This window comes from Macaca thibetana, chromosome 12 (assembly GCF_024542745.1).
Source record: "Macaca thibetana thibetana isolate TM-01 chromosome 12, ASM2454274v1, whole genome shotgun sequence".
Taxonomy (NCBI): Eukaryota; Metazoa; Chordata; class Mammalia; order Primates; family Cercopithecidae; genus Macaca; species Macaca thibetana.
This window is the reverse complement of record NC_065589.1, coordinates 18,224,409-18,251,079: the sequence shown is the minus strand read 5'-3', so window position 1 is coordinate 18,251,079 and position 26,671 is coordinate 18,224,409. Positions and strand designations below refer to the sequence as shown.

General features: G+C 43.7%; 1 protein-coding gene across 1 annotated transcript; it reads right to left on the bottom strand.

The window, feature by feature from the left end:
• FAM124B (family with sequence similarity 124 member B) lies at nucleotides 1-23,333 on the bottom strand. Its single transcript, XM_050752158.1, has 2 exons — nucleotides 22,265-23,333; nucleotides 1-1,510 (listed from the first exon to the last, which is right to left on the bottom strand). The coding sequence occupies exons 1-2, from the start codon at nucleotides 22,994-22,996 to the stop codon at nucleotides 875-877; spliced, it is 1,368 nt and encodes a 455-aa protein (XP_050608115.1). The 5' UTR covers nucleotides 22,997-23,333; the 3' UTR covers nucleotides 1-874.
• Nucleotides 23,334-26,671: the final 3,338 nt, after the last annotated feature.

The following is a 26,671-nucleotide window of genomic DNA, read 5'->3' as shown; positions in this document are numbered from 1 at the left end:
GGCATTCAAAAAATGTTTATTGGATGAACATATATAAATGAATGAATGAGTGTGTTTTGTAAAGGAATCTGGGAGTCAAAATGTGGCCAGAAGAACCCAAGTCCTGCTCCAGTGACCAGATTAACCAGTCCAATTTTCCCACTGTGCTCAACGTTCCTCTTTGGTTTGTAGCAAGAACCACTGTCCTCTTTGACATAGTGCAGAAACAAATGAGAAGCAGATGAGCAGGAAAACCCTAGAGCCTAGCATTAGTTTTTAACCTGATTTTCTGGCTTCCAGTATTTTGGCTCATTAAACAGGAAAACAAAATTAACTGTTTATAATTTTCAAAACTCTTTGCATTTTCACTCTTTCCAGATACAAACAACTTCAAAGGCAAAATCACAAGAGGGTATGTGGTGTACAAGGCCTAGTTACCAAAAGAGGTCACATGAAAATTAAAAAGCATTGAAGGATAAATAGCAGTCCATATTGTCCAGGGGGATGAGCTATGCAACCTAAGTAAAAATTAAAACCAAATTACAGACACTAATTAGTGTTGTATAACATACCGATTCATTTGCATACAATGCAATTATCCTGATAGGTGCTGGATTCAACACATCCAGCTGGGTTAGTGCATCTCCAGGGAACAAAGGCATTCGGTTTTTTCCCTGTGTGTTGGCTGTGTTCTCTTATGACTGTGATTGCAAATAAACAATCATTCCCAGCACCTTTAGACTTTGAACATTTGAAACAAAATCAATACAGATTGTGCATGGGGAGCATTCAGACCCTCTCAGATGAACAACTAACAGGCTGATTCTGGGTCCGTACTCCATTTCTAGAACATTCTATCTGATCTTGTGTTTTAGAAAACCACATTTATTTTATGCTATATAAAGAATTCTTCTTCGTCTTCTTCTTTTTCTTCACCCTGAACTTGCAGATGAAAGAGACATTTTGAAATTGTCTTCCTGGTACCAAGGTCCCTTTGGCCAGCAAGTGGCAAAGGAGAGACACTTTCCTTAAGGACACTGTTGTTTTTGGAGGTAGCCACCCCCAAGGAAGAGGCTGGCAAGCAGAATGGTGGCTGGCTGGTCTGCAAATCCCTTGGAAATCCACCAAAATAAATCTGCGTGGGTTCAGAATTTATGATGGTGAACCCAGTGTCAACATTCGTCTCGGCCTCAAGCTTCTGAAAGTTGTTTTCCCGGTTGAGTACCTTCATTCTGGCCCCGGATTCAAGGTGATGAGAAGACAGGTGTAGGTGGGAACCCATAGCTGGGTTGCTGGTCTGGAATGACCGGCCAGGGCTTTTCCACAAAGTGCCACCACAGCTCTCTGATGTGGGGCTCCCAGTGGGTTCAGGAAGCTCCAGAGAACGCCCCTGGGACCTCTTGCCCTGGTTCCTCTGGATCCTGGGTTCTAAGGTCCTCTTTGCAGAGATAGAAGTCAGCCCGGAGCCCAGGGGAAGCATGCCAGCTCCCAAGGTGCCATTCTTAACACCAAGTTCTGGATTCAGCTGGACCTAAGGGAAAAGAAAAAGAGGAACATACGAAACATAATTTCCATTAACTAAGTGCCAAGAGCTGACTATGCCTCATTCACCCTCTGCCATGCCATGTCCATAGCAGACTTTCAGTAAATTTGGTTGAATTGAACAGAAGTGATAAGTACAATATAATTATGAGGTATCTAATCAGCCCCAGTTACAAATACCTCTCTCTGAGACTCCCTAAATTAAGTTTTTGATAAGGTTAAGACTTTGGGAATCAAATGGTCAATTGACAACACCACATTTCTGGTACAGCAAGTTGTTCAAACAATGCAGACATTCACACATGTCATTTAGTGACCTCACTGGATGTTGTTAATGATGTATTTATTAGCAACCATGCAAAAAAAGAAATTTAAAACGCCACCAAAACATGTGGTTAAAGTTAAGGATTGAAGTAAGAATTCAATCTTCCAAAGCTGGTGATCCTTCTAATAAAAATATGTATCTTGGGCCATTCTAAGACATGGGACCACTCCAGGCAGGCTAAAAATTTGGCAGCAATGTCCTTTAAATTCTTGGGGCACCATTTATTTAGATTAGAGGACTGGTATTGTGGGAGAAAACAAAAAGGGGGCACATCTTATATGGAACTTCAGGTGTTTTAATTCTTAGCAATTCCACTCTGGTTACAAACTTACAGACCCCACTCAGCAAAACCCTCACCCCACAGTTGACTGCACTCTCCCTCCACAGAATGGAGTTCACTGACCTCCCCTTTAAGACTTTGACCCTTGGGAGCCTTGCATCCTAGTCCATGCACAACACTCTTCCCAAGAAGATTTCTGGAAAAAGTCCATTTTTTCCATTTTAATAACAGCCCTTGGAATTGGTATCCAGGATCCATCCCTACCTGGCCCAGTCCTTAATCAAATATCAAGAAGAATGATACGGAAGAACTTGAAATAAATACTACTAACTGAAAGACGCCCATCTGGGCTCATGCCTGGAATCCTAGCCCTTTGGGAAGCTAAGGTGGGAGGATTACTTGAGGCCAGGAAATCAAGACCAGCTTGGACAACTAGCAAAAAATAAAAACATTAGCCAGACGTGTGGTGCACACTTATAGTCTATTCAGAAGGCAGAAGCTATTCAGAAGGCAGAAGAAGGAGGATCCCTTGAGCCCAGGAGTTCAAGGTTAAATTGAGTTATGACTGCACCACTGCACTCCAGCCTGGGTGACAGAGAGAGACCATATGATGCCAACTATATGACACTCTGGAAAAGGCAAAACTATGAAGAAAGTAAAAAGATCAACCAGGGGTGGGGAGAGGGAGGGTTGAATAGGTGGGGCATGGAGGACTTTAGGGCAGTGAAACTACTCTGCATGATACTGTAATGGTGGATGCACATCCTTATACATTTGTCCAAACCCACAGAATGTATGACACCGAGAATGAACCCTAATGTACCCTATGGGCTTTGGGTGACGGTGATGTGTCATTGTAGGTTCCCCAGTTGTAACATGTGTACCACTCTGATAAGGGATGTTGACAGGAAAGGACGCTCTTTTGGGAGGGAAGGTGGTATATGGGAACTCTCTGTTCTTTCTGCTTAATTCTGCTGTGAACCTACCACTGCTGCAAAAAAAAAAAATGAAGTCTATTTCAAGGGAGAAAAAAAAATGATACATATTTATCTTACAAGGCAAGAAGGCAGAAATCAGGGCAGTGAGAAAACAGGTCTAGAAATGAGTAAATTCTCTCTCTCTCCCTCTCTCTCTCTCATACACACACACACACACACACACACACAGAACGTATTCGTTGTACAGATGACGCACATGTACATTCTCTCAATTTTCTGATAGAAATGATGAGATGCCTATTACCAAACTGCAAAAACAAACACAAAAAAACAAGGGCTTCCATTGATTCTTTTAGAATAGAAGTTGGCAAATATTTTCAGCAGGGAGCCAGACAGTAAATATCTGAGGGTTTGCCGGCCATATGGTCTTTATCCCAACTACCCAACTCTGCCGCAGAGCAGCCATAGACAATATATAAATGAATGGCTGTGTTCAGTAAAACTCTATGTATGAACCCTGAAATTTGAATCTCATATCTTTTTATGTGCCATGAATTTTTTTTCCAATCATGTAAAAATAGAAAACTATTTTTAGTTCCCGGGCCACAGTTGACCAAGCCCTATTCTAGATCAATGATTCTCTCTCTCTCTCTCTTTTTATATGTGTGTGTATATATACAGAGAGAGAGAGAGACAGAGCTTCACTGGAGTGCAATGGCGCAATCTCAGCTCACTGAAACCTCCGCCTCCCAGGTTCAAGTGATTCTCCTGCCTCAGCCTCCCGAATAGCCAGGATTACAGGCATGCTCCACCATGCCCAGCTACATTTTGTATTTTTAATAGAGATGAGGTTTCTCCATGTTGGTCAGGCTGGTCTCAAACTCCCAACCTCAAGTGATCCACCTGCCTTGGCCTCCCAAAATGCTGGGATTAACTGGTAGTCCAAAATATGAAACAATCTAATTAGAGCAGCCCTGGTTGAAGTGCAGAGGGTAGCCTCTGCCTACTGGACCCCCTCCCTAGTTTCCCAGGGCTTCCCAGAACCAGCTTGAAAACTACTATTCTAGAATATCTAAATTCAACCCCTGGGCCAAGCCAGTTCATTAGAGAGCCACACACACCTGAAACCCCCATCCCAGATGTGTTTGTACTGAACCACAGCTGAGTGTGGTGCCCCAGAGTGTGTTGAAGAGAGCTTCCGCCAGCATCAGAAACTCTCTCTAGGGGGCGATACTGTTAAAGGGATGCCCACTGCACTGCGGCACGTGACCTTATGCAAACCCATAGGAGAAATTTCTGTTCCCAAACTTTGCTGCACAAGGGAACGTCCTGGAATCATTAAAAAACAATGAAACCTGCTCCCAGCCCACGACCTCCTGATTTCATCAGTTCAGAGTACGCCTGGCTATCACAGTTGATAAATCTCCCCAGGTAATTCTAATGTGCAACAAAGTTTGGAAACTACTGCCATGGAGCCAGAAAAGCTAGGCTTCGAGTAGTCAGTTACCTTGCAGTTGCTGTGAGTCTGTTTCTTATCACATACAGCTGAACTTCTCCTCCACATTTCTGAAAAACTCTTTGCCTAATTTCATTTAGCTATCTCTCTCTATATTTCTCTTTGCTCTAATTCCACACCCCCGCCCTCCCTCCCTTCCTTTCTTCCTTCTCTCCTTCCTTCCTCCTTCCCTTCCTTTCCTTTCTTTTCTTTTCAACTGTTTGTGTTTTTTTTAAAAAAAGTTTTATTATAAAAGTAGTAATTTATCACCATAAAAATAATTTCATTGTACCAATGAGTAAAATAAAAAGTAAAGCCTTCTCCCCACCCCAACCTCAAATCACCCCCAAATTCTCACTGTACAATGAAAACTATTTGCTTATCCTTTCAAAATCAGGAGGAAAAAATTCTATCTCCGAAATGTCAGCTGGGGTTTCCCTTCCCCTGGAGAACAAACTCCCTCAGTCCTTCAAAGGGCCAACTACCATCATTGCCTCTTGGAGAATCATTTGACACTGTCCTTGTATCATAATGTACCTCTTTATTTGACCCAATGACATCTTTTTCTTCTAGAAATGGAAACTGGCATGGATATTTCCATACTCAGAAATGGTTCAGGGTTGATATTAGATTATCCAATCTGGAGAAAGAAATCAATAACTTTGACTCTGGGGCTTGTATTTCATTCTCTAGCAACTGTGAACAGGTAGAGAAGCCTGAGTAATCTCCCTCTTGCCACCTAAATCAATGTCAGATCACAATGAAATTGGTCCTGAAGCCCCAACCAGTGCTGAGACATCTCAGGGCAGCCAAGAAGCGCCCTCCTGGGCCAGCCCAGCTCACCCCTCCACTCACCTCCGTCACTCAGTCCCACAGCCCCTCCACTGGGCCTTCTCCACCTGCAAATGTCCCATCTTTGAAAGATTCTATGTAAGCCGGGCATTCTGAGGCCACAAGCTCCAGCATCAATTCCCCATCACATCCGCTCTTCAACATCAACATTCCCAATCCCCAGCTTCTCCCTGTCAACCCCACCCATCCGCACTGCCTTTCAGAGCCAATCTGAGTCCAAAGACTATCACTTCAACCATTTCTTCGCCAATACCTCCAATTCCCCTCGCTATTCCCATTCTGTCACAGACTCCCACAAAATCTCCCCACCTTTCATCCGTCTACCTGCCCACATTTTCTGAACATGTGCTCAGGATGCCACAGAAACGCATGTGTCTGTGAAATGGTTGCCCCATGATGGCGTGGTTTCCAGCCTCTCCCAGGCTATCTGCCAGTCTGCCTGCTTCTTTCGTCACCTCTCTCCATTCAACCAGCAGCTGTTAAAACCTTCAGAACTGTCCTGAAACCTTCAGCGACACCATCGCCCCCGCTCTCTCTCATCAGGTGGTCTCACCATCTAGATTACTAAGAAAGCAGATGCTGTCACCAGTTAGCAACACTCTCATTGCTATCGCGAAACTTACCTGCAGCTTCACCATTCTCACTAGGTGAAAGCGACCGGTCCCTGGGCCAATATTCCCATCACCTCCCGCCTTCTTGGTGACCCTGACCTATCAATTATTCATTTTTCCCACTTTCTTATCTTGGATGTTTAATCTCTCTCCCTCTCTTCTTTCTCTCTCTCTGCCTATTCCTTTCCAATAGCAATTAAACTTGTTCAAGTCTCCTGTCTTGAAAAGCACATTCTTTCCACCCTCTCTTTCCCTCCAGGTTTCTCTCTCCTCCCCTTCACTGTCTTTTTTTTTTTTTTTTTTGAGAGGGAGTCTCGCTCTGTCGCCCAGGCTGGAGTGCAGTGGCGCGATCTCGGCTCACTGCAAGCTCCGCCTCCCGGGTTCACGCCATTCTCCTGCCTCAGCCTCCCGAGTAGCTGGGACTACAGGCGCCCACAACCGCGCCCGGCTAATTTTTTGTATTTTTTTTTTAGTAGAGACGGGGTTTCACCGTGGTCTCGATCTCCTGACCTTGTGATCCGCCCGCCTCGGCCTCCCAAAGTGCTGGGATTACAGGCGTGAGCCACTGCGCCCGGCCTTTCCTCCCCTTCACTGTCAAACCTCTATAGGAAATTTGTGTACAGTCATGTTTTTCTACAAACCTCCCCTTATTTTCTCTACTCATGCCACTGACAAGATAAAATCTAAGCTCTTGGATGTGGCCTGCCTCACCCTTTACTGTCTGACTCTTCTTACACCACGCTGGTAATTCTCTCCTACCACTCCATTGAAATTGCTCTTGCCAAGATCATCTACAATCAGCCCACTTGTCCTTCATTTTTCTTGAGTTCTTGGTAGAACTTGACATTGAAGTCTGTACTCTTCGTCCTAAAGTCTTTTTCTTCAGCTTCTTTGCCAACAAATTCCACTGGATTTTCTCCTGCCTTTCCCTCCGTCCCTTCTCCATTTCCATTAAGGGAGCCTCTTCCCTTGTTGGTTCATTTAATGTTGTCGTTCTTCAGAACTGGCCTGGTTCCTCTTTTCTTCTCACTTTACCTGCCCCAGGGCAATCTCATGGGCATCTAGGTCTTCAGTTATCATCTAAATGATTAAGGCTCCCAAAAGTGTAACTACACCTCAGATCTGTCCCATAAGCTTCATCTGTCTCTTAAGCTTCATACCTATCTATCCAACTGCCTTCCAGCCACCAATCCCTCAGACAAAACCTGCCCCAAATCATCTGCACCATGAACTCATCTCCCTCTCACACCAAGTCTGTTCTGCTTTCTCTTTTTCCTATCTTAAAAGATGGCACTATTAGCTCCCACATGACCCAAACAAGAGCATCGGTCACCCTTCTCCATACCCGGGGTACAACCAGCCACCCATCCCCATGGACACTTCCTCTTATAGATCGCTGACATTCCACTCACTCTCTCTGCTCCCACTGTCATTCACCCTGGAGCAAGCCGTCATCAACTCTTGTCTGAATTACAGCAGTGGCCATCCAGTGGAAGTCCCCACAGATGCTGTCACCTCCCACAAATCCATTCTCCGCTCCCCTACCAGAGGATTGGATTACACCGTCATCCTGCCTCAATGACGCCCTACTCTTCTGAAGATAAAAATCTAAGCCCTTGGATGTGGCCTGCCTCACCCTTTACTGTCTGTCTCTTCTTACACCACACTGGCAATTCACCACTTTCTCCCTTTCAGCCTCTACCTGCTGAAATTGAACATGATTTGCCCTTTCCTATGCCAGGGTTCATATATATTATTCCTTCTATGTGGGATGTGCCTCCTCTAGCCCTTTTTCCTGAAACTTCCTCTCATTGTTAGCTCCAAGCTTGCACAGCATTGAGAAGGAAGCCTTCTCAATATCACTAAATCTGATTTAGGTGTCACTAAATATCCACTCTGCCACTTATTAGCAGTAGGATTTTAGACCACTTACTTAATATTTCTGTCCTTCAGTTTCCTTATATGGAAAAGAAGATAAATAAGTGCCAACATCGTAGAGTTGTGAAGATTAAATTATAGCCGTGCCATGCGTGCATTTGTTATTATTATCATCATTAGTATTATTACTAGCTCTCACAGCACAGTTTGAACTTCTCGTATTTGAGTACTCGCCACACCATTTTGTACTTGGCTATTTACTCCTGTGTATCTTCTCATAGACTTTGTAATCTGGAATAGCAGGGTTATATACACCTTCTTTGTTATCATATGTCCAGTGCCTACCACTGTGCCTAACATTCAAGAAGTAATCACTAAATATCTGTTATATAAATAAATAAAACTTAATGCTTAACAAAATATGAATTTTTGCACATAGAAGCAAATGAGAATGTAGCATCTATAAACTAGGCCCCAAATTATTCTATATCAGGTGGATATAAAGTCTTAAGAAAATTCATAATGATTTTTATTAATATGGCTAGACATTTGCACAATCCTCTTAAGAGAGGAGAATGTCCACTTTTTTTAAAGAGAAGTGTAAGATCCTTAAAGCATAGGGCAAAAGTGAGTGTAATGTTATTAACATAGAAATGCAGATGTTTGGCATTGGAATGAAGAATTTCCAGGAGAAACATAATGCTGGGTGAATGAGATGAATCCCTTCAGGGAGAATTAAGCTCTTGCCAAAAAACAAATTGAAATGCATTTGTAGGAATTCTGATCATTTAGAGATCATCTTTCTAAGAAATATTTGTAAAATGTTACAGTTGAGAGCTAGTTTCTTCAAGTTCAAGGAACATCAGCATTATGTAATTAACAGAAAGATTGTCACTCATTTATAATTCTAAACTCTTGAAAAACAAGAGAAAGTACATCATTGAAAAATGATTAAGCTGTTAAGGGGCAGACTCGTATCATGAAGGGAAAATAATGTTTCTTTTGTATGTGATTCCAAGAAGATATAGCAAGAGAGGATTTCTTCAACACTGGGGGAAAAAATGACTTCATGGAAACAATTTAGGTAGATAATAAGAAACCTCTAAATAGTGTCAGGCTCACTTTAGAGTTGAAACCAGACTTTTGCAATTAACTGATCCTTTGAAAGGTACTTATTTTCATCAATTGGCCAAAACCACCAATGGCAACGTGCTCTCCTGTAATAGCAGGACCCTCCTGAGCAATGCCTCTTTCACAGCAACATAAAGTATTGAGCAAGGGTGTAGAAGTGGGATTGTGTGTGTTTGGGCTGGGGGTATGCTGCGGGTGGGGCTGGAGAATGGGAGAGGAATGAGAGGAACTAAGAGGGAGTTAACAGAGCCTGAGAGTGTACAGCTGAGAGACTCAGAAATGAAAACAGCAATGAAAACACAGAGCCCTCAAGAAATGCTAGAGAAGAAGAAAATAAATTATCTACTTGCAGAGCCACTATGTTCTTTTATTCTAAATGGCTAATAAAGAAAATAGAAACGAATACGGCTAAATATCTGTTGACAAAACAAAATGAAACACACACTTGCTTATGCCAAACCAGTTTCTGTATATACCTTCTTTAAAGAGATAAACTGATTTCCTGAAAACAAGTAGTCAGTCAGTCAACAAGTATTTCAGAAGCAGCTGTCCGCCAAGTACTCTACTGGAAAGAAACATGCGTAATAAAATACTGAAAAGAGAAGGAGAGTCATAAAGTCCCACATTATAAAATGCAAGAAAGGGAAAATATATAATCAGTTATGTGTTGCAAATATTTAGGTATGCAATGTTCTACTCAGGAATGGGAATTAATGTGCCCTTGAGCTTCGTGGGAGGTTTCAAAGAGGAGGTGGAGTTTGATCAGAGCCTTGAAATTGGATAATTGAAGATTAAATGAAAGGCATCGTTGGCTAAGGAGTAGCTCAAGTAACGCACGGATACAGATATACATAGCATGGAATAGTATTCAGCCATACAAGTAAATGAAATTGTAATAAATGCTACAGCCACTGGTTAACCTTAAAAACATCGTGGTAAGTGAAGTCAAACACAAAGAGACAAATATTGTATGATTTCATTTATATGAGGTACCAAGAATAGGCAAACTCAGAGACAGAAAGTAGAGTCGAAGTTACCAAGGGTGCGGGAGAACGGTGAGTTTGATTTAACGGGTACAGAGTTTCTGTTTGGGATGACGAGAAAGTTCTGGAAATGGAGAGTGGTGATGGTCGCACAACACTGTGAATGTGCTTAGTGCCACTGAATTGTACCCTCGAAAAATAGTTAAGATGGTAAAAGTATTGTTATGTGTATTTTACCACAATTTTTTAAAAGAAAGAAGGTTTCCTAAATTTTTTAAAAGGTGAAAATGGTAAGTTTTTGTCTCACATATTTTACCACAATACATAAAATATAGAAAGCAAATACACAATACATAAAATATAGAAAGCATGTGGGAGTGAGCCCAGAGCTCTGGAGGGAAGAGGAGGGTAAGAAGGCTGGGATGGTGAAGAAGTGAGGTGGCAAAGGGAGATCCTTTATTTTATTTTATTTTTTGAGACAGAGTCTCGCTCTGTTGCCCAGGCTGGAGTGCCATGGCACGATCTCAGCTTACTGCAGCCTCCACCTCCCAGGCTCAATGAATTCTCTGCATCAGCCTCCCGTGTAGCTGGAATTACAGGCAGGCGCCACCACACCCAGCCTAATTTTTATATTTTTTAGTAGAGATGGGGTTTCACCATGTTGGCCAGGCTGGTCTCAGACTGCTGGCCTCAAGTGATCCGCCTGCCTTAGCCTCCCAAAGTGCTGGGATTACAGGCGTGAGCCACCACAACTGGCCTGCAAAGGGAGATTCTAGTAGAGGTCTGATGTGAAGGTCTTTAAAGCCAGGCAGGGACGTTTTAATTTGATTTTCTCACCTTTTGTTATTGAACTGAGAAGGAACATAAATTTGGCAGTCATTTAAAAATGTATTTTGATAGCGCTGTGCAGGATGAAACAGAATGCCTGGAGCCAGGGCGAAGAGCTAATGCTGTAATAATAATTTGCGTTTGAAGCAACGTGGGCTTAAAGCAGGAAGGCAGGAAGCAGAAATGACTCCCAAGGAAAATTAGAACAGCTGGGGACTGATTGGATGTGGGGGTTCTGAGAAAAAACAAGGCTTTAAAAACAACTGGTGTTTCAAAATCTGGGCAAATGGGAGAAGAATGAACGGAGCTGGAGAAGTCGGGGGTGGGGAGAGGAGGGCTGCAGATGATGACTTGGTTTTGCCTGGATTGAGTTTGGGATGGGGATGAGACATTATGTTTAAATGGTCTTACAGGGAGTAGGAAAGAGGCTAAAACCTCAAGAGACAGAGGAAATTCAAGTACAGGATTAAGTTGAACGAAAGTGATAACCAAATCCACAGGGTGATTTTTATCTCATAACCTCAGCGGGGAGATCTTTGGTGCAGGGCAGTGGTCCTCATTTGGGGTGATTTTTGTCTCCCAAGGGACATTTGGCAAAGTCTAGAAACATTTTTGGTTGTCACAACTCAGGGGTGAGTGGGCCAGTGTTACTGACATCCGACTGATAGAGATCAGGGCTGCCACTAAACATTCTGCAATGCACCAGACACCCCACACAACAAAGAATTATCTCATCCAAAATATGTCAACAGTGTCAAGGTTGAGAAAACATGATTGAGAGAGAGGAAGAAACAATTGAGTCTTTGAACACACACACACACACACACACATATACACAGAAAAGGAATAGTCAGAGAAAATAAACCCCTTAATTAAAAGAACTGGGTTATGGCAGCCCACAGAGGAGAAGATTTCAAGAAGGCAGGAGTGGCCCACATGTACCAATGCTACTGATGTCTTGTCCTCAAGCACTGCTGGCCCTCCAGAGAGCAGATTCATCAACTGCTAGAGGAAGGCTCAGCGTGCAGAATGGCAGAGGGAGAAGCACCATCAGTTTGCAGCAGAAGGGGGCAAAAACAGACAGCTCAACTGAGAAGCCAGGCATAGAAAGAAGGCAAGATATCAGAGCCATCGAGCCAAGGAAAATCTGCTTGTTTGAGTTTGAAGGAGATGATGAGGGCCTCTGGTAACAGAGAAGAGAGACTGAAAATGCCTGAGTTCATCGAGTGAGCAAACAAATGGGAGAGCAAGGTCCACAAAGAGGAGAAACCACACAGGAAGGAATCCCACCAGCGGGCGTGAACATACACCACTCGGACGTTTACCAATTAAATCAGTTGGAGGAAAGATTCCCCCGATACTTGTCAACAAACTTATTTTTAATTGGAAGCTGGAAAAGAGCCTCTAATGAAAAGGAAACACTTGGCAGGGTACGGTGGCTCATGCCTGTAACCCTAGCACTTTGGGAGGCCGAAGTGGGCGGATCACGAGGTCAGGAGTTCGAGACCAGCCTGGCCAAGATGGTGAAACTCCATCTCTACTAAAAATACAAAAATTAGCCGGGCATGGTGCCACACACCTGTAGTCCCAGCTACTGGGGAGGAGGTCGGGGCAGGAGGATAGCTTGAACCCAGGAGGCAGAGGTTGCAAGGAGCCGAGATCATGCCACTACACTCCAGCCCAGGTGACAAGAGCAAGACTCTGTCTCAAAAAAAAGAAACAAGGACAGAGAGAGAGAGACAGGGAGAGAAAGGGAGGGAGGGAGGAAAGGAAAGAAGGTACATTTGTTGGTAATCTTGCAATTTTAAAAAATGCTGTTTGCAACCTTATCCAGTAGGTTATTCTTATTAAAATCTTGCTAAGATATGAAACGGAAAGTGCCGTCAGAGAAACTAACTGTCATTAAACTTGGTAAGAGGAAAAAGTATCAAGTTTCGCTACAATGTTAGAAATGAAAGAAGCTGATTATCTAAAACAGGCTGAATTATCTTGTTTTGAAAGATCAATTCTAGGTGCTACATTCGTTAAAACTGTAATGGAAATCAAAACACTATATATTAACAACTATTCTTTTTAAAAGAAAACAAAAATTATGTAAGCGTTAAAAGCTTGAACTTTGGAGACAGAGAGACCTGAGTTTGAAACCTGACTTTATCCTTGCTTCCTGGTTGACTATAGGCAAGTTTTTTAAACTTTCTAAACCTCGATTTCCTATCTTTAAAGTGGAGATATTTATAATGAAACAACACAACACAGTGGCTGGTATATAAGTGTTCATTAACTGTTATATATAATATCATATTAGATTATCTGTTGTCCTTAGGTAGATTATGAAAAGCTATACACAGCACTTAAAAGATTGATAATTGTGTTAAATATTTTTGGAACTTTTTTTAGCAACCTGAGTTTCAGAATCTGAGACAATTCTCAGTATAGAGAGGTAACATATGTTGTACTCTTAAAATATTAAAATATCTTCAACTATGTACCATATTCAATACAATTAATGCTAAATATCTTTTGACTGTTTCCAAAAATTGAACTGAATTCTACCCTTAAGAGATGAGGATCTGGGCCTGGCACAGTGGCTCACATGCCTGTTATCACAGTACTTTGAGGCCAAGGCAGGAAGGCTGCTTGAGGCCAGGAGTTCAAGTTCAGCCTGGGCAACGTAGCAAGACTCCCATCTCTATAAAACATTAAAAAATTATCCGGCCATGGTAATGCGTGCCTATAGTTCCAGCTACTCAGGAGACTGAAATGAGAAGATCACTGGAACCCAAGAGTTTAAAGCAGTGAGCTATGATCATGCCACTAATTCTCCAACGTGGGTGACAGGATCGGACCCTCTCTCTAAAAAAGCAAAGAAAAAAGATGAGATAGGCCAGGCATGGTGGCTCACACCTGTAATCCCAGCACTTAGGATGCTGAGGCTGGTGGATCACTTGAGCTCAGGAGTTTGAGACCAGCCTAGGTAACATGGCAAAACCCAGTCTCTATAAAAAATACAAAAATTAGCTGGGCATGATGGTGCACATCTGTAGTCCCAGCTACTCTGGAGACTGAGGCAGGAGGATAGCTTGAGCCCAGGAGAGGGAGGTTGCAATAAGCCGAGATTGCACTTCAGTCTGGGCAACAGACCAAGACTCTGTCTCCAAAAAAAAAAAAAAAAAAAAAAAAAAAAAAAAAAAAAAAAAAAAGACAGATGAGATAAGAGATACAGTTTTGTCACCAGTAAGGCTATACACAGTATAGTTACAGAAGCTTCAAGATGCAGGAGACCTTAGAAATGACTTAGGCCAGGGCAGTCCAATAAACTAGTCACCAACCACATAAGGCCATTTAAATTGTTAAAATATAATAAAATTAATAATTCTGTTCATCAGTCTCACCAGCCATATTTCTAATGCTCAGTAACCACACGTGGTGAATGGCCACCACATTGAATAGCACGGATATAGAATATTTTCGTCATCACAGAAAGTCCTAGAGGACAATACATTTGTCTAGAGAAATGGGTCTCAGTTGAGAAATGGGTCTCCATTGAGAGCGTATGTATTAAACCAAATCTTTCAAAATCACATGATTTTCTCCCACATGGCTGTCTTGGAGAGTTGCGTGGATTCCAGCTCAGGTGCTGATTGCAGGGGATCCAGAGGTGAGGCCCCAGGACTGCAAGAAGGCTACACAGGTATGAGTTTCAGCTCATCCATATGATTAAGTCGGGAAAAGCTTCCAGAATGGATAGCCAGCAACTAACATGTGTTGTCGAGATGGCACACCCCAGATTGTACTGATGTTGTACTCTTGTGCTGTTACTGATCTGTCCTGCCCAGGTTGAAAGAATAGGACACCACCCTATTCTAAAACCTCCCTACCTTCCAGGGAGGTTTTATCTTTTAATTTGTAAAGTTTTGCTACTGAACATCAAACAGTGGGGGTGGGAGGCGAGATGTGTGTGACCTTTCCCATCTAGTCAACTTAGGAAGCAGTCACCCTTATCAAGGAAAGAAGACCTGGAAAGGACCTCAGAGAGGAAGAGAGAAAACCATCCTCCTTCACCGTGTGAGTTTGGTCTGGAGCACCTCCAGGAGAAGGGGGTAGAGAAGACTTGGAGGAGACCTGGGAGGGACCTCAAGGCCATACCTTGCCTGGGAGCTCTGAGAATAACGACATCTAGAGGTGCTTATAAGTTATTCTTCTGGACTAGAGTTCTTTGGGGGTTTTTTCCCCACCTCAAGACCTTGTTGAAATGACAGCTTGGTCTCAGCAGTGTTTGGGGACGGTTCCATAAGCCCAGAGTGGTGGCAGTAGCAGTTACTGGTGGAGGACACAGGGCCTGCAGCAGGTGCCAACATCTCGAGGCGCAATGGCAACACACAAGCAACTGGGGGCCCGGTGAGGAGACCAGGACAGAACCCGAAGGCTCTGCTCTAGCACACCTGAGAAGCCACATCTTAGGGACTGCAAGCCACCAAGCGACATTGACTTCCATGACACCATGATCTCCTCACCCTCCTGGTTTTCTGGTTGCTTCTTCTCAGCGTCTCGCTCTGGTTCTTCTTCCCTCTCCTCCGGAAGTGCACACATTTTCCAGGCACTGTCTTTACCTCTTCTCCCTCTACACTCTCTTCCTTGGTAATGTCGATCCTTCCCAGGGCTTCAGCCACCAACCCCACCTGTGCCCATAGCCCATGCCCCCTCCTGAGTTCCAGCCCTCAGAGACCACCTGACCATGGATTCTTTTCATCTGAAAGACCTGCAAGCACTTCAAGCCCAATGCGTCCAGACTCATCATCACCTTCCTCTTCTTCACCCTCCGTGTCCAATTACTGCCAAATTCAGTCAAGTCTACCCATGAAATTTAACCTCCTATTTCTATTATGAGTTCCCTATTTCAAAACTGCACCTGCTTTGACTGGAAAATGGAAGTCCCCTCTGAAGAGGTCAGCCAAGCCCCCTTCCAGCGTGTCCTATTTGATGCTAACAGGATTATGGTCCTAAATTATGTATTATAGGTATGAGTATGTCTGCCCCTTCTCTAAACACCATAATAAATGGATTTCTTCAAATCCCATTTTGTGTCCTCCTGCACCCATTTTCAGTGGACCAAAAATTTTCTAAACTCCTTTGAACTCCCCAGCCCTACACTTCGCTATAGCCCATTCGATCATCCCCCAAGTCACACGTCCTCCATGTTACTTGACATCCTCAGTCAATTTCACCTTCTCCTTCCCTACACACAAGGTGGGCGGCTGCAGCTCTACACTGCATTTCCTGCAGGCTGCCTGGTACTGCAGGCGCTTGCAGGAGGGTCCAGCTCCTCATTAGACCACCAGGGCAGTGGGATCCCACACAGAGCACCCACCCAAAGGCTAACAAGGGCATGGCTTTCACATCTCCCACGGGGCCATGAAATATAGACCTTGCTGGAGCATTTCAAGGGGCTTTGAGGGAGGTTTATCATTTCATTTATAAAGTTTGCCTACTGTACATCAAACAGAATGAGAAGGTCATCAATGCTAACCAAGTGACCTAGAATTCAGAGTCTGCCAGAGCCCAACACCAAAGCCATGGGCTCTCCCCTTGGATTGCCCATGCCAGGGGGTGGCCAGGAGATGAATGCTTCAGCAGGTGAATCAGGGAAGAGGAACCATAATGTGAAAAATTGAAAAAAAAAATCTATAAAGAGTACAAAAAACGCAACTTTGGACATGGGGCTCAGCTGTGGAAAGCTGAAAGCCTGCAGTAACTGACTAGAGATACTGCATGTGGTTGATTTGACAAAATAGCTTATTTGACTGAGGGCACAGTTTAAGTTGCAGGAGGTTTTAAAAAAGAGCGGGACATCATCACCCATGCTACCTTCCCTCAGAACACGCTGACACTGTCCCTACCACCAGAGGCAAAAGCACAGGGAGAAAAGCAGAGGGACTGTTGGAACGAATAAAGGGAAGGTTGAACCCACTATCATTTTGCACCCACTAAGAACTGAGATAGCAGAATTAAAACTGCCAAAGGAAAAACAGTGTCCGGCCCACAGCAGGAACTCAACAAAGTTCTGAGGAATGAATAAACATGGACTTGCCTTCTCATGTATTCATACATTCATTTACTGAGCATCTATTTGATACCCTCATATCACTCTCATCAAAACCATCCATTCTAGCCTCTAAGAGGCATCAGACGGTCTGCAATGGCAAGAGGTCATGTGGAAAATGCATTGCTCACGGGTGTGCTGGTGGAGACAGCCGACAGCCTCTCATATGCACAGATGACAATTGCACCACAGTTACATGGTCTCCAGGGGCTTCTACTTTACCAAGCACCTCCATGTACATTCTCTCATTTGACCCTCATAACACAAATAATCCATGTCAGTTCCATTCATAGGATCCATCAGTGACTGCTCATTACACCAAGGATGGAATAGAAGCTACTTAGCCTGGGTTCATTCATAGAAGGATGTTTTTGCCTACCATGTGTCAGACACTGACCTTAGGTTCTGGGTTCACAGGAGCGAGCCCAAAAGGTCCCCCCACTCTCGGCGCTTACTTTCCAGTGGCTAACCATGTTCCCGCTGATCCAGCCTCAGGCCACCTGCCCATCCCCTTCCCCTGATTCCCCCTCCCTTCACTCCAGCCACATGAAACCTCAGGAAGTTTGCTGAGCATGGCCTGCTAAGCAGCACCATACCAACACCGTCACCCACGGTCACCTGTTTGGGACACCCTTGCTCCTTTCTCCAACTGGCTAATTCCTCCTGGGCCATCCAGCTCAGGCAGATCTCGGCATCGCTCCTCAGGAAAGCTTTCTCACCGCCCCCGCCTCGACCTAGCTCCCCTCACACTCAGGCCTCCTGCTCACACGCCTCCATCCTGGCCATGTGGAGGGATGGTCTACAGAGAGGTTAGTTTGTGGTTATGGTTCTTCCTTTAGTAGATATTATTTTCTTGCTTTTTCTGAACATCAGCCATTTGGGGCCACTCTATATTTGTCTCCTCTGCCCTGATCTCTGGAGACCCACAACCTTCCCTAAGAGTCCCACAGAACACCACACAGCATCTAGGGGTAGAAGGCAGAGCCTTTGCCTCAGGGCTAAACGGATCCATATAATCTCACTTTCCTGCATGTAATAATTGATTTAGAGAAGAGAATCTGATCCAAGTTGCTCCAACTGAAGTCCAGACATTTTGTTGGGCCATGGTGGGGCAAGGCATTGGGAGCCCACATGGAGGATGTAGCCCTCAGAGCTGCTGGCAGCCAACTGGCAACCCTGGGGGATGCCTGTCTGAGGATAGGGCCAAGACAGCGGTAGCAGAGCTGGGATCTGGATCCTGAGCACACAGTGTAAGGCCTGGACTACTCACTTAAAGAAGTCAGACTTGCTACCCAGCCCCTCTCCCCAGGACCCAAGGAAATTTAGGCTGGATTTTCTTTTTTTTTCTTTTCTTTTCTTTTCATTTTGAAACAGAGTGACATGGTTTGGCTGTGTCCTCACCCAAATTTCATCTTGAATTGTAACTGCCACAATTCCCATGTGTCATGGGAGGAACCCAGTGGGAGGTGACTGAATTATGGGGGCAGGTCTTTCCTATGTTGTTCTCATGATAGTGAATGAGTCTCACGGGATCTGCTGGTTTTAAAGACGGGAGTTCTCTGCCCAAGCCCTCTCTTTGCCTACTACTATCCATGTAAGATGTGACTTGCTCCTCCTTGCCTTCCACCATGATTTTGAGGCCTCCCCAGCCACGTGGAACTGTGAGTCCATTAAACCTCTTTCTTTTGTAAATTGCCCAATCACAGGTATGTCTTTATCAGCAGTGTGAAAACAAACTAATACAGTAAATTAGTATCAGTAGAGTGAGGAATTGCTGAACAGATACCTGAAAATGTGGAAGCGACTTTGAAACTGGGTAATAGGCAGAGGCTGGAACAGTTTGGAGGGCTCAGAAGAAGACAGGAAAATGTGGGAAAGTTTGGAACTTCCTAGAGATTTGTTCAATGACTTTGACAAAAATGCTGATAGTGATACGAACAATAAGGTCCAGGCTGAGGTGATCTTAGATGGAGATGAGGAGCTTGTTGGGAACTGGAATAAAGGTGACTCTTGTTATGTTTTAGTAAAGAGACTGGCAGCATTTTGCCCCTGCCCTGGAGATTTGTGGAACTTTGAACTTGAGGGAGATATTTTAGGGTATCTGGCGAAAGAAATTTCTAAGCAGCAAAGTATTCAAGAGGTGACTTGGGTGCTATTTAAGGCATGAGTGAATGAGTGAATGAATTCACTCATAGTAAATGAGTCTCCCAATATCTGATGGTTTTAAAAATGGGAGTTTTCTGCACAAGCTCTCTCTTTGTCTGCCACCATCCATGTAAGATGCGACTGTTCCTCCTTGCCTTCTGCATGATTGTGAGGCTTCGCAAGCCACGTGGAACTGTGAGTCCAATTAAACCTCTTTCTTTTGTAAATTTCCCAGTCTCAGGCATGTCTTTCTCAGCACTGTGAAACAAACTAATACACAGAGTCTTGCTCTGTCATCTAGGCTGGAGTCCACTGGCACAATCTCAGCTCACTGCAAACTCTGCCTCCCTGGTTCAAGCAATTCTCCTGCCTCAGCCTCCCCAGTAGCTGGGACTACAGGTGCACACCATCATGCCCAGCTAGTTTTTGTATTTTCAGCAGACAGGGGGATTTGCCATGTTGGCCAGGCTGGTCTCAAGCTCCTGGCCTCAAGTGATCCACACGCCTCAGCTTCCCAAAGTGCTGAGATTACAGGCCCGAGCCAACACACCCAGGAATTTACTATCTTGAAAAATTCACTCCATTCGAAGAGTGAAAAGCTACCTGGGAGCTACAATGTGTTGTCTTTGGATCATGGCTGAGCCTTTGCACACTTTCCTCAGGCACTTTTATTATATGACACCAGAAGCAGAATTTTCCAGAAGGCAATCTCCCACTCTGTTTGCAAAAGCTTAGATTCATTGACTTAACAAGAGGAGATCAAAGCATGTTTTGGAGTGAGGCAGCAGAAGTCCCTGAGGTTTGGAGGTCAGGACAAAGGTGATGTAGAAGGGGGCTATCAAGAGTGAGAGGCAGCTGGGCTTGGTAGCTCATGCCTATAATCCCAGCACTTTGGGAGGCTGAGGCAGGTGGTCACTTGAGGCCAGATGTTTGAGACCAGCCTGGGCAACATAGTGAAATCCCATCTCTACTAAAAATACAAAAATTAGCTGGGCATGTTGGCAGGCTCCTGTAGTCCCAGCCACTCAGGAAAGCTGAGGCACAAGAATTGCTTGAATCCAGGAGGCAGAGGTTGCAGTGAGCTGAGATCACGCCATTGCACTCCAGCCTGAGCAACACAGTGAGACTCTGTCTCAGAAACAAAAGAGTGAGGGGCTGATGCCTGAGAAGTGGCCAGGCTCCTGGGACAATCCAGAGAGCAAGAGGGCTCTCTTCATGCAACTCATGGAGTTTGTCTTTATCCAAAAAACTCTTCTACCCTCCCCAAATATGACTCAACTTTCCAAAGTAACTAAGTTGTTTAAACTGTGGTTCCAAAGCAAAAATGTCAGTCAGCCTTAAAGACAAGAATGATTAAAATCATGTCCCTTGCTGCGCACGAACATTAAATTTTTGTTTGACAATGAGGTTGATTTTAAGTACTAGAGAGTCACTAAAACTGAAAGAAATTTTAGGTGCCTTTGAAATTATGGGGTTTTATAATAGGCAACTAACAGAAACAGTGCCTATCTACCTTACGTGAACAAGAAGGTGAATAATTTAGAAATCATTTAATGTAGAATCAGTATGATTCATATTTTATTAACAAGTCAAAGTGATGACAACAAAATTAACCAAATGGAAAGACATCTCATCTTGTAGTCTCTTATTACTTTATCCAGTAGGCCTTAAGGAGCTTCTGACCATTTCTTAAGGACAGAAGCCACAGGATATTTTGCTGTGAACATCACATTCATCCCCCTGTATGCACATTTACACACATACACTGGACTGCAGCAGCTGACCACATGAACTTTCAGGGTGGATAGATACTTCCTGTCTTGGGCAAATAACTGACCCCCTGGAGAGTTCAGTTTTCTTATCTCCAAAATGGGAAAAATAGTAACTTCGTAGGTTGTTATAAGCATTAAATAAAATTATCAATTTAAAATCCTTAGTATAGGGCATAATGTGAACAATAGTAGCTAAAAGTGAGTTATTGGCACTATCTTAATTATGTACTTTGTGAGTGTCAGGTCATTTACTGTAAATGAGAGAGGAAGATGCAAATTATCTGGTGCCTTTATTGTGCTAATGAAGAAACTGAGGCCCACAGTCATACAGCTACTAAGCGCCCAGGCTCACATACCATGAAAGGCAATGCATGGCGGCTATCGTGACTAAATACACACTTGCTATGTTAGGTTTTCAAGGATGGTTACAAAGGAAGGCTTTAATTTCAAGATTTTTTAAAGAAAGCATTCTGTCTAACTTGGTATGTGGTAAAATTTGACAGTGATGCAAGATGCTTAAAAATTAAGTCAATACGAGTTGATGGGTATAGCAAACCAACATGGCACATGTATACCTATGTAACAAACCTGCGTTGCGCACATTTACCCCAGAACTTCAAGTATAATAATAAAAAATAAAAATTAAGTCAATAGCACTGCAAACTTAACATCCTTAAACAAGCTCGGCCAACATAGTAAGATCCCGTCTCTAGAAATAAAATAAAATAGCCAGATATGGCGGCACGTGCCTGTAGTCCCAGCTAATCAGGAGGCTAAGACAGGAGGATCATTTGAACCCAGAAGGTGGAGACCTCAGGGAGCTATGACGGCACCACTGCACTCCAGTCTGGGCAACAGAGGAAGACTCCCATCTCTAAAAAATAAAAAAATTAAAAATTAAAAAAAAGTCTGTAAGCATAAGTATGACTTCAGCTTCCTTCGGTCAGATGAGAAGAGCTTATGACATTCTTGAGCCCAAAGAGTAAGCAAAGGATATGGGTATAGTTAACAGGCATTTAAACAGCAAGCCTGAGAAAGGAAGCTGATTCTTTGTAAAGATTCTGATCTTTATAGTAGAATCCTGTCTGATTCTACTATAAAGTACCTGTGTCAGCTGCGAATTCATGGAATCTGAACTTTCTTATCTGTCGGATGAGATTTTATGAGATTAGTGATTCTCAACCCTGTTACAGATTAGAGTCATCCAAGAAGCTGTAAAAAAAGTTACCCAGGCTTGGATGCTCCCAGAGATTTGGATCAAACTGGCCTGGGGTGGGAATTTTAAAAAGCCCCTGAGGGACTCTAATGTGCAACCAAGTCTGAGAACCACTAGCTTAGGCCCATTCCAATGTAAAGTTACACAGCTCCATGAGCCTCTACAAGATCTAAGATGAAACAGGAATACCTGAAGCAGAATCTTGTTGCCATCGTAATCCTGAGTCTGCCACCTCGTGCTGCTGATGGGAATGCATGGATTGGGTAGCAGAGGCACTAACTGGCCGATCTCTCGAACCTTAAACTGCAGCACCGAAGACTCTTTAGGGTCCACTGACATTCCCGGGGGCAGCTGCTTCAGGGAGAGCTGCAGAGCAAAGCTCTTGGTGGCATACAGCACGAAGAAACAAAAATTGTTCTTTTGCAAGGTGGCTTCTCTCTGCAGGATCATCTCATAGAGTCTGATGGCGTCTTCATAGTTATCAAAACTGCAGTAGAGCGTCACCCTCAGGATCTCGGAGCCACAGTGCACCTGCCTCACCCCCCAGATGGGCATCTGGCTGTCCAGGCTGTAGAACTCCTGGTTGGCAAAAAGGTAGGGACACAGCCTTCCCCAAGTGTCCTGGGTGGGGTAGCACTGCCATGGCGAATGCTGGAGAGAGTCCAGGACGCGAAATAGCCGATCCTCTCCCAGGCTTTTGTGCAGGAAAAGCAACACGGACATCCCTGGAAACCGGTACCGCTTGGAAAGGGACTTTTCACAGTATTTCACAGGACTAGCCCGTTCAGACACCTGAAAGAGCCGGACCTCTGGGCAAATGCAATCCAGGAGCTGGTCCAGAGTCCTCTGCAGAAGCGAACCGTGCCCAGAGTTGGCAAGAAGATGGACAGTCATGGCCAGAGGCCCCTGTGTCTCATCCATGGAGGAACTGCCTGAGGATGACAAGGACAGCGTGTGTAGAAGGCCCACTGTTCAACTTCTGAAATGAACGAAGGAGTGGCCCAGCCTTCAGCCCACCCGAAAACCTTCAGCTGCAGCAGCTACTTCTGAGCAGAGCTCTTAACCAGACTAACACGTGCTCCTGGCCACCCCTGGACTTGCCGCAAGAGAAGCTCACACAAGCTCGGGTTCATCAGCCTCTGCTCCACACAGCAGCAGTGGAGTCACGTCATCCAGCTTGTGCATAATGTAACTGCTTGTGTTTAGCCTTTTCAGGCGTTCCCCAGGGTTTCTATATGACCTAAAAACCTATAATCCTGAGAAACACCCAAATGGGCGGCTCTTACAGACACTTAGTAAAGGAAGTGACCAGGCCAAAAGGAACATGAGTTGGCTCTGTTGGGCTGATAGCAATCTGTTTAGTTGAAAAGACATCCATTTTATCAACCCACAACGGGTTCTCATTTCCTACTTACGGTTTACAGTAGCCTGCTCCACCAATCTGAACACAATGACTTCTTGAAAACAATTCTCAAAACTTGACCCCTTGCCAGTTTTTTTTTTCCTTTGTCTCTTTATTTCGTTTTGTTTCTGAACATTTTCTGCTAGGGCATGAAGAGAAGATTTTATCTAAATAATTTTGACTTCACTGAAAATTATTTGCTGTACTGAAAATTCTGAGTGTACTAAAAAGACATTGAGAAAATTAGTCTTCCTTGATTCATGCAAATTCTTTAGAAAGAGTGAGAGCTTTCCAATAATTGCTCATATAATTATAATAATAATTATAATTAACAATTATAATTATAACTTTTAGTGTCTATTGAGGATCTACTATGTACCAGTCATAAACTGTTCTAATTCTTAAAGTAAATTTTTTTTTTGTAGATGGAGTCTTGCTCTGTTGCCCAGGCTGGAGTGCAGTGGTGTGATCTAGGCTCACTGCAACCTCCACCTCCCAGGTTCAAGAGATCCTCCTGCCTCAGCCTCCCCAGTACCTGGGACTGCAGATGCCCTATCACTCCCAGCTGATTTTTTTTTTTGTATTTTTAGTAGAGACTGGGTTTTGCTATGTTGGTCAGACTGGTCTCGAACTCCTGACCTCAGGTGATCTGCCCACGTTGGCCTCCCAAAGTGCTGAGATTACAGGTGTGAGTCACCACACCTGGCCCTTAATGTAAATTAATTTAATCTTGCAACAAACCTATGAAGAAGAGATTACTAGCCCCAAATTACTGATGAAGAAACTGGGGCATAGAAAGGCTAAGTAACTTGCCCAAGGTCACACAGCTAAGCAGTAGCTGAGGGAAGATTTGAACCCAGGAACCTGCTGCACTGCCTCTCTGGGGCCTTGAAGTCCCAGCCTGGGTTTTCTTCCTCTTGTAAGGAAAATACAAAAGCAAGTTCTGGTTAAGGATCTAGATTTGCAGACTCTTGAGCTGTTGAATCTTAAATGGAATAATCTTCAATGAGAATGTTGTCAAGCTCTAAACAACACTCACCCTAAATGTGTTCTAAATATTGATTTAAAAATTATTTGTGGCCACGCATAGTGGCTCATGCCTGTAATCCCAGCACTTTGGGAGGCCGAGGCGGGTGGGTCACCTGACATCAGGGGTTTGAGACCAGCCTGGGCAATGGCAAAACTCCGTCTCTACTAAAAATACAAAAATTAGCCAGGCACAGCAGAGCGTGCCTGTTGTCCCAGCTACTCAGGAGGCTGAGGCACAAGAATTACTTGAATCCGGGAAGTGGAGGTTGCAGATGGCACTACTGCACTCCAGCCTGGGTGATAGGCAAGACTCCGTCTCAGAAAATAAAAAATAATAAAAATAAATAAATAAATAAATTTTTAAAAAATCATTTGCTCTCCTGATAGCTGTGCTCCTCAACAGGTATGAACAAGCACTTTTTCTGAACACAATTCTTCTTAAAAGAGGCAATTGGACCAGGCGAAGTGGCTCACAACTGTAATTTCAACACTTTGGGAGGCCAAAGCAAGACAATCGCTTGAGCCCAGGAGTTCCAGGCTGCACTGACCTAAGTTCGTGCCACTGCACTCCAGCCTGGACAACAGAGCAAGATCCTGTCTCAAAGAAAAAAAATGTGCTTTAAAAAGGCTTGTAAAAAATTAAAAGAGGCAATTTATGAATCCTTATAATGAAACACAGTGTGACAATTAAAAAACACTTTTCTGATGAAAAAATAACACCTTTTACTTTACATATCTGGATTCCTTTAATACTATAATAACCTAATTTAAAGTAAAATATTATTATCCAAGAAAAGGAGTTATTTCTATTCAGATTCACTATCTAAATCTAACCTACAATTCTAATCATTTGTGTCTCATAATTCCTATACTTTTTGCATGAGAAAAATACATAAACACAATTTATAACAGAGGAATTGTTTTCCAGTTATCGTGAGCAGCTCAGTAATTCAATTCATCTTGTTTCAACTTTTCAAAAAATCATTAGAGTTTTTTTTTTTTTTTTTTTTTTGGCATTACAGATTTCAAGCTTTTTAAGAAAACTCAACAGCATTCATGTCCTGCATTGGCGTTGGAAGCAGGTAACCTTCTCATCTCTCGGCGTGAGCACTCTGCCCTCCGCAACCCTCCCATGCACAGAGCTGACTGTACATTAGACAAAACTATAGTTTTTGAAATAGGCTTTGAAATTCTGGAAATGACTCTAAAGATTTGAGGAGAAAAATTGTTCCCGAGACCACTAATATTAACTCACAACATTTTGTACAAGGCAAGTGTTAAAGCTCTTACATAGGAAAAGATTTTGTTTCTTGATATGATCTTCCATTGAATGCTGAAAACACACTTTTTTCCCCATGAGGTTGTCATTTCGTTCAGGACTGAAAAGATTTCATTAATCTGTTGGCAGCCAAAGTGCCAACAAATCCAGGGGCAGGAGGCCAGGGAAGAGGGGGACCGGCTTCATTTCGGACTGTCTGTCTCTGTGATTACTTCCCCAGGAACAACATGAAATACTGACCTTCCCCAAATCGTCTCCACCTTCGGTCGTGGCCTTACACCCACCACAAATGTCAGATTCTCAGCTGTGCACCGCAACACTGTTTTAGCATGGTGCTTCTGTTGCAGGCATAGACGAAAATACTAAGAGAAATCATCAGCTTTGACTCTCAGCACCCGGACAGCTGTCACTCCAATTCTCTACCTTATTTTTCTTAAACTTGGCAATGATGTCCAGGTTTCTGCAGTCACCAGCTCCTGGATGGCAGATGGTTGGTCCACTCCTTACAGCCTCCCAAATACAGGCTTGAGCCACCGCGCCCGGCCCCTTATTTTTCTTAAACTTGGCAATGATGTCCAGGTTTCTGCAGTCACCAGCTCCTGGATGGCAGATGGTTGGTCCACTCCTTACAGCAAATGGAGAGGCTGGTGATGAGTCGTGCAAGCAAACCTAGAAAATCTGAGGCTTTGTTGGAACCCATAGAAATCCTCAGGGATTTGTCCCTTCTACAAGATACAATGGGATGCATTATAACCTCGAGATTCCCACCCACCCCCAACCCAGGAAAACTCTGAGAAAGAATTTCTTTCCATCTTTAATTTATAAAATATGCTTACCTCACATGTCGAGAGCCAGGCGTTGCACCAGGAGCGGAAGATAGAATCAT

Excerpts from the sequence above, each read along its gene's own strand:
- FAM124B (XM_050752158.1), bottom strand. The coding sequence starts at position 22,996 with ATGGATGAGACACAGGGGCCTCTGGCCATGACTGTCCATCTTCTTGCC. Across the intron at positions 1,511-22,264 it reads GCAACAAGATTCTGCTTCAG|GTCCAGCTGAATCCAGAACT; the intron begins GTATTCCTGTTT and ends CTTTTCCCTTAG.